Below are 7903 nucleotides of genomic sequence, written 5' to 3' on the forward strand. Positions count from 1 at the left end.
ACTATGGTAAGTTTAATGAATAATCGGTGCACTCAGCCATGTGATACCTCAGAACTGAAGGTGAGTTGACAGATCCTGATTAATTGAAAGGGTAGGTAAATGGGAAGTGGTGAGTTTACTCCCAAGTCCCAAAGAACGTATGGGTTTACTCATGAACGTATGAGTTAGGTAGCATGAAAAAGACTGAACTATGTCAAAGAGGTCGGTGTCCATGCCTGCATAGTTCCTCATATAGTCAGCAGCAAAAGAACTCTAAATGCAGTTCCCACTGAATAACTCAATTTAAGCAACGTTACCCGTGCTTGGTATCTTGGTTTTTCCCCATCCGTGGCACAAGTTTCCCCATCCGTGGCACAAGCTCTGCTTATACGGGTGGGTATACCATTTATATGAAAAATGTATGTTCGAAGTAAAATCAAAAAAATCAAATCAAGAATAATAATAAACTGAATAATAAACAAATTAGGTAGGTACATAGGTACTGATTTTCTCTAATTACGATCGAATAAACTACGGGCTAAAAAATTCCCGGAGCGACGGGCCCAGCTTGTTTTTATTGTTTCCTTTATTTCCTTCTAAGTTGTTTCTCAACATTTTCTTTTATAGGTGGAGTTGTTTTTCGAGACCATTTGCTCGAGCATGTCTGTACACTTGAGGCGTTACCTGATGAACTCGATAGAACACTTCTTGGAGATCGTGCAAGCTTACTCCGAAGGTAAAATGTTTGGCGAGTTTGTGTATAAGTTTGCGATTCATAGTTTGACTCTCAGAGATGGGTTGGAAAGAGAGGTCCAATGATAGGTCTAGATTAATCAGTCTCAAGTCAAAATTGACCAATCAAATGCCTTGAGACTATGCTTAGCACGAACTTAAGAGCCAGCATTTTGTTCATAAATATGGGTGTTAATGTCCATGAATTTGGGGTTGAGTGGATTCACCTTCAGGCACACTCCATTGTCAAGTTTCCCTTGCCCTCAGGATCAATTTAATTTGAAGAAACTATTTACTGATAAAAATTGTACTTTGTTACCAAACTGAAGAGATAATCAAATGGAAGTCCGAATCAAATGGGTTTAAGAAAATATTTATAACTGTACTGATTAACTTTTCCAGGAAATGACTTCACCGGCAACCTGACTGATCTGCCTTATGAAAACGTATCCCTTCTCACACTGGAAATTGTAGTTGACAAAACAGTCATCATAGCGCCACCTACTGCCCCTGATCCAGCCACAGCTAAACCAGGCACTGACGCAACTGCCCCACCAGAGCCGACCATTGAAGTCAGCTTCGGATTCAAGCCAGCCCTGAGCGAAGCCAAAGACATCATACGCAACGTGTTCAAGAAAATGATCAACTCCTGCTGTGCCATTCCCCGCGTGGAAGTCATTGCCATGCCCAACATGGAAAACATGGACCTGTGTCTACAAAGCGTGAACGCGAGGGAAGACCATGTCAAAAGCAAACGACTACTCAAACGACAGAAAGCGCTGGAGAGACAAAAGTGCGAGGAACAACAGATCAAGTGAGTTGGATTGATAGACAGAACTTTAATTGCCGACGCGAATTACATTCACTAACATGTTAAAAGCCTTAGGCCAGGCACTCACTATCAGGTAGACCTGACAGGTACGGCTGAAAAGGTCCGCCTGTCAGGTCTATCTGATACTGAGGGGCTCGTCTTATGGAGAGAGGGGAAGGGAATAGACTAGCTTAGTCTGGCTGGGGGACTTTAAAGAGGGAGTATACCAGCCTGAATTTCCCTTGCTAAAGAAATAGCAAAGGTTCAGTGCGAAGTGCATCAGCTCGTAAAATTTGCAGCCAAAACCAAATGTCAGCCTAAAGCAATTACCATAGTTAGGGCTGATTGAGAGGCTGACGAAAAACGCCGACCCCGTCTGAACACGGGAAAAGGCGAAGAAAAAGAAAAGAAGACCTACTTTACAACAGATCTTTTCCACCAGGTTACTTCAGAGTGTCCAAACTGACCTGCCCATAGATCCTGACGAGCAGCGTGCCATCCTATTGGATAAAGTGCATGCCGAACAGAGTGTATATGTCAGTCCTGCCGATGTTGAGAGAATAGAGTACTACATGAGTGAGGTAAGCATTCAGACCATTTCAAGAGGGAAAGCAACTTCCGTGTCCGAGTGGCTATCACACTAGGCTTGCGCGCCGGAGGTCCCAAGCGAGCGTCTTGACCACTACGCCAACGAGACAGGTATACGACTTCAAGAGTCTAAATAAAAGAGGCTTTTGATCAGGTGTTAGATAGGATCTAACAACTAATCATTACTAGATTATGAAGACAGATATGTTAAGCTGGCCGATGTTGAGAGAATAGAGTACTACATGAGTGAGGTAAGAATTCAGACCATTTCAAGAGGGAAAGCAACCTCCGTGTCCGAGTGGCTTTGCGCGCCGGAGGTACCAAGCGAGCGTCTTGACCACTACGCCAACGAGGCAGGTATACGACTTCAACAGTCTAAATAAAAGAGGCTTTTGATCAGGTGTTAGATAGGATCTAACAACTAATCATTACTAGATTATGAAGACAGATATGTTAAGCTGTGTTAAGCCGCACATGGTCGATGTCGCCTGAAACCGTACACTGCCTCGACAACATAGACTCGCCTCGTCGATCGACCATCGATCGACAGCGTCGGCTATGTATGGACCCAGCGTTAGATAGGTAAGTCAATATGTACAAAGGTTTATTTCATGTACGTTATTATTTCGTGTGTTTCAGGGATTCCCCTGCCGTCTGATTCCTCCATATTCCGAAGCCAAAATCAACATGTTTGCCAGAGCGAAAAAGGTGGAAAAAGAATTTGGAAGGTAAGTACAAATTTATAGAACGGGGGGCGACATTTTCGACAAGCATTCATCTGTTCATCGTGAACACAGTTGAAATTCCACAGTTGGGAATTTTAAAATTCAAAATCCTGTTGGAAAAATATGGCCCAACCTTCCGAAGACGCCCCACACTTGAATTTGAACATCCATAGTATTTATCACGGTCAACATTCCATTCATCATTCCCCAGATTCCCACGTGCCCTTCAGCAAGTCATCTCCGAGGTCCAATCCGACTACGAGACCGCCATGAAGAAGGCTGCCATCTACGCCAAACTGTCCGCCCCCGCTGAGCAAGTCCGCCTCAACATCCTGACCCACCCAAGATCCTTCCCGGCCTTGGTCATTCGCGGTCCAATCTCCTGGCACACCAACGTACAGCTGGCCAAACATAATTTGGACCATAACCTGTTCATTCTGAATCAGGTCATAGTGAAACTGAACCAACTGTGTGTAGATGAGTTCAGGGATAAGTTTATCGTACCGCGGGAGGCGCTGGAGAAGGTAAGGAAACTAAATGAGGTCAGTCACTCACTATCAGGTAGACATGACAGGCGGACCTTTTCAGTCGTACCTCACGTACCTGTCAGGCCTACCTGATGGTGAGTGGCTGGTCCAAGGAAACAACGATAAGGTAACTTTCATAATCAAACAACAATCGTTGTCAAAGCATTTGAAATCTGGACGCCATCTTCATATGAAATTTTAGCTCTTTGAACTCATTTTTTGTTTGTATTTCCTGACTCCAGAATCGGTTGATTTTACACAGGCAATGACTTTCAGGGGTCAAGTATACTCCATCTGGTCAACAGTCTAGGTTTACCTTGCCTTTGGGTCAATTTAAACAAAGCATTTACTGATGATACCGCGAACAAACCGCGGATACCGCGAACAACCGCGGATACCGCGAACAAACCGCGGATACCGCGAACAACCGCGGATACCGCGAACAAACCGCGGATACCGCGAACAACCGCGGATACCGCGAACAAACCGCGGATACCGCGAACAACCGCGGATACCGCGAACAAACCGCGGATACCGCGAACAACCGCGGATACCGCGAACAAACCGCGGATACCGCGAACAATCCGCGAATACCGCGAACAACCGCAGATACCGCGAGCCAACCGCGGATACCACGAGGAAACCGCGAATAGGTGACTTATCACAGAAGAATCGATGAGGACCTTCCACTTATGAAAATGAAGGGGAAATGAGTAAATTAAGTCCAAACTTTAAACCTATGGTCAAAATGTAGGAGAATCCTCCCCTCCACCCCCTACATTTCCCCTGACCTTCTACATGGTTTTTGATAGTAGGGGGTCAAGGGGAGGTTTCTTCAGACCTAGATTTTTGTCAGAGCTCATTCTCTCTTCTGCTTTCAGACTGGAAGGTCTCTCTGCTCCTTCTCTACTCTCTGTGATAACTCCAAATATTTCAACATGATTTTTTTTTTTTTCCACAAGAGTTTCCATTAGAGTAATTTAAGACCGGTTTTAGCGTCTCCTGTGTTAAGCTACGCCGAGAAAGGCCAATAAATGGATGGGTGACTTAAACACATCCGTAACATCCTGCCCAAACTGGAAGAGGTCAGCCTCTCCGCGAGCAAGGAAGCAGAGCTGTCCCAGAGTCTGAACAAAATGGTCACCGAATGGTCGGACATTAAACTGGACGTTGTGCCGTATAGAGATACAGGTAAACTAAAGGTGCCCTTAAGTCACGTGACGTGATAGTAGTGTAGCTGTCCTGAACGAAATTACCTACAATATTGTGGGAAAACTTTGAACTTTCTGACTCCCCATGAAGTCGCGTGACGTGAGAGTAGTGGTTTCTACCTTAAATGTAACAGAGTGGAGCGGAGAGCACTCTCCACGTAAGCTCGATGCTTTCTGCTCCACTCTGTCCTTAAGCTACGAAGGCTATTCTTAAAAAAAAAAAAAATCCTCGATTTATATTGACTGAAACACTTTTAAAAGACAGAAGCACTTCTGAAACTTTTTTTCATTCCACCAAAATCTTGTGGTATTCGGTATGACGTATTCTATTATTGTTCTGGTTGGCAGGCACCTACATCATCCAAGGCACAGATGAAATCCAAGTGATGCTGGACGATCATATTCTGCGCGCGCAGACCATGAGAGGTTCCCCTTATATCAAACCTTTCGAGACCGAGATGGAGGCGTGGGAAAGCAAACTCATCAACATGCAGGATATATTGGACATTTGGCTACAGGTTGGTAAAGCAGTCTGTGTCCACAGAGTTGACGGCCGTTGATCGACATTCAAGCTGTGCCCACACAGAGTCGACGACTTGACCGATGTCGATGGACGAGGTGAATCTATCTGGTTTAAATTATATCAAAACATTCTCCCTTCTGCTTTCAGGTCCAAGGCACATGGATGTACCTCGAGCCAATCTTCAGCTCCGAAGACATCATGCGTCAGATGCCCGAGGAGTCACGCAACTTCAAAACCGTCGACCAAATCTGGAAGACCATCATGCTCTTCGTCAACAAAGATCCACACATCCTCCAAGCCACGGAAATGGAAGACATGCTGAAGAACTTCAACAAGTGCAACCTAATGCTCGAGCTGATACAGAAGGGCCTCAACGATTATCTGGAGAAGAAGAGGCTCTTCTTTCCGCGATTCTTCTTCCTGTCGAATGACGAACTGTTGGAGATCCTGTCGGAAACGAAGGATCCGCTCCGAGTGCAGCCGCATTTGAAGAAAATATTCGAAGGTAACTTGCCAAGGCTAATTGATTTCAGGACTCGTAGCAACTCTAAATTTGTTGGAGGTATTGAACTTTGTTGGATGGTAAAGGGTATTGAGGTACGAATCTCAATGGCGAAATTTAGTAGCGTTATTACCGTGCTTTGATTTGTGAGCCTGGTTAGCTTGGATGTCCCACCCGGGGCAGTTTTATCCAAAACAGATAATGTTCGTTTTCGAAAGAGTTGGCTTTACTCTTTTCGGGATAAAAAGACCTTAGCAGTTACAGTTCTATGCTCGCTTTGATATCTCAGTGACCAATTGTTCACCTGGAAATCAGGAAGGCACGAGGTCGAATCTCACATTAATTTCATTTCCAGGTATCAATTTACTCGAATACTCGGACAGCTTGGAGATCATCGGCATGATATCGCTCGAGGGTGAAAAGGTCGCCCTGAGCGGCCTCATTCGGCCGAACGATGCCAAAGGTCTCGTCGAGAAGTGGCTCCAACAGGTGGAAGACCTTATGATAAAATCCCTCCAGGTAAATCGTTGGTCTTGTAATATGGATACTTGGGGTCCGATACCATTTTGTGTTCGGTGTCAAAGTGTCCTTTTTCCAAGGTGGTTAAAGGATCACGAGTGACATGGATTCATTCATCTGGACAAAGATTTAGATTTCGAATTAGTAGCGACATTCAAATTTTGTAAACGTTTTACTTCTACAAATTAATAATTATGTAATAACTTTTTTGGGGCAACTTTAAAAGTTCTACTTCAACAAATCAACTATTCCTTTTCTGAATTCCCGCAGGATATTTGCATGATGGCGTTGGGCGCTTATTACAAGTCAGAGCGCGTGGTCTGGGTGACCAAATGGCCGGGAATGGTTGTCATATGTGTGTCCTCCATCACTTGGACTGCAGAAGTTGAGAAGGCTATCCAAGGCAGGAAGCTGGACGCAATGCTGGACAAGAGTGTGAAGCAGATTGACATCATGGTTATCAAGGTGATTATCTGACAATAGGGGGGTATCAGGCCCGAGACCCCCCAACCCCGGAAATTTAGGGGTCCCTAAATGTAATAGTGATGTATGTACTGAAAATATTGCACAAAGTTCATTTAGCTACAGCAGCAGAACAAGTCATACGCTTGGAAAGTAGGTAAGATATCAGGCATTAGGTAGACCTGACGTTCGGTCCTTTTCAGCCATACCTGTCAGAGTTGAAGTTAGTTATGTGATTTTTTAACCCATCATGTTCCTCCAGGTCCGTGGCAAGCTCCTCATGAGTGAACGCATTACCATCTGCGCCCTCATAGTCATCGACGTTCACGCTAAGGAAGTGGTTGCCTCCCTCGTCGAATCTAAAGTCACCCAAGTAGAAGACTTTGCCTGGATGTCACAACTGCGCTACTACAATGTCAACAACCTCGTGAACGTCTGTATGATTACCACCACGGTGCAATACGGCTACGAATACTTAGGTAACTACTCGTATTGGGATGAAGGTAGACTTGACAGGTATAGCTGAAAAGGTCCGTCTGTCAGGTCTGCCTGATACCTGATGAGCACACACACTGTCTGGCAGACCTGACTGGTACAGCTGAAAAAGTCCATCTGTCAGGTTTACCTGATGCCTGATGAGCACACATCACACTGTAGACCTGATCAGGTATATCTATCGTCAGGTCTACCTTAGAGTGAGTGGCTGGTCTTACTGTCCAGCATACCTATCTCTCATATCTTGTCCATCCAGAAAAGAGCGGTCTGGATGGCCGTGTCATATGCAAAAGGTCTAGCTCTGTGCACGGTTTCTCTAAAGCTCTGTCTACACATAGTCGACGTCGTCGATCGACGAGGTGAATTTATGTTGTGTACGGTTTCAGCCGACGTCGATCGACGGAGTCGACTATATGTGGACACAGCTTGAAACACAATGAAAATTCCTATCTACTTCAGGTAACTCGGACCGCCTCGTAATAACGCCGCTCACGGACCGCTGTTACCGGACGCTGATGAGCGCCCTCAAGTTACACCTGGGGGGCGCTCCCGAAGGCCCGGCCGGTACAGGCAAGACGGAGACCAGCAAGGATTTGGCCAAGGCGGTGGCGAAACAGTGTATTGTGTTCAACTGTTCGGATACGCTTGACTATAAGGCCATGGGCAAGTTCTTCAAAGGCGTGGCCTCAGCAGGTAAGGACATATGGTCGCAAGGTATAGACAAGGTAGTACGTATATGTACATCAGATTCCTGATAAACTTACAAAACTTAAATTTGACCTTCGACTAAAAACGGAACTAGTAAATAGTAAAAATGGACGGAACTTTT

At 45.2% G+C, this 7903-nt stretch overlaps 2 protein-coding genes across 2 annotated transcripts in view; both read left to right on the top strand.

Moving 5' to 3' along the window:
- The first annotated feature begins 15 nt into the window (after positions 1–15).
- On the top strand, positions 16–3631 carry LOC113472127 (dynein heavy chain 3, axonemal-like). The gene is made up of 7 exons (XM_026831739.1): positions 16–60; positions 607–715; positions 1114–1525; positions 1965–2103; positions 2750–2838; positions 3047–3359; positions 3605–3631. The coding sequence occupies exons 1-7, from the start codon at positions 16–18 to the stop codon at positions 3629–3631; spliced, it is 1134 nt and encodes a 377-aa protein (XP_026687540.1).
- A 795-nt stretch (positions 3632–4426) lies between these two features.
- Positions 4427–7903, top strand: part of LOC103520726 (dynein heavy chain 3, axonemal-like) — a gene marked incomplete at its 3' end in the record, with an annotated part of 8878 nt that continues 5401 nt past the window's right edge. Inside the window, exons 1-7 of the mRNA XM_026831738.1 lie at positions 4427–4553; positions 4922–5091; positions 5244–5601; positions 5954–6117; positions 6388–6582; positions 6842–7058; positions 7534–7767. Of these exons, the coding sequence (XP_026687539.1) occupies positions 4499–4553; positions 4922–5091; positions 5244–5601; positions 5954–6117; positions 6388–6582; positions 6842–7058; positions 7534–7767 (1393 nt within the window). The remainder of the gene's footprint in view (positions 4554–4921; positions 5092–5243; positions 5602–5953; positions 6118–6387; positions 6583–6841; positions 7059–7533; positions 7768–7903) is intronic.

This window comes from Diaphorina citri, unplaced genomic scaffold (genome assembly GCF_000475195.1).
Source record: "Diaphorina citri unplaced genomic scaffold, Diaci psyllid genome assembly version 1.1 scaffold3996, whole genome shotgun sequence".
Taxonomy (NCBI): Eukaryota; Metazoa; Arthropoda; class Insecta; order Hemiptera; family Psyllidae; genus Diaphorina; species Diaphorina citri.

What these genes read in the sequence shown, in the direction of transcription:
- LOC113472127 (XM_026831739.1), top strand. Translation starts at nt 16, where the DNA reads ATGAATAATCGGTGCACTCAGCCATGTGATACCTCAGAACTGAAG. An exon ending in TAGAGTACTACATGAGTGAG is followed by an intron (nt 2,104 to 2,749) that starts GTAAGCATTCAG and finishes CGTGTGTTTCAG; the next exon opens with GGATTCCCCTGCCGTCTGAT. An exon ending in CGCGGGAGGCGCTGGAGAAG is followed by an intron (nt 3,360 to 3,604) that starts GTAAGGAAACTA and finishes TCCTGACTCCAG; the next exon opens with AATCGGTTGATTTTACACAG.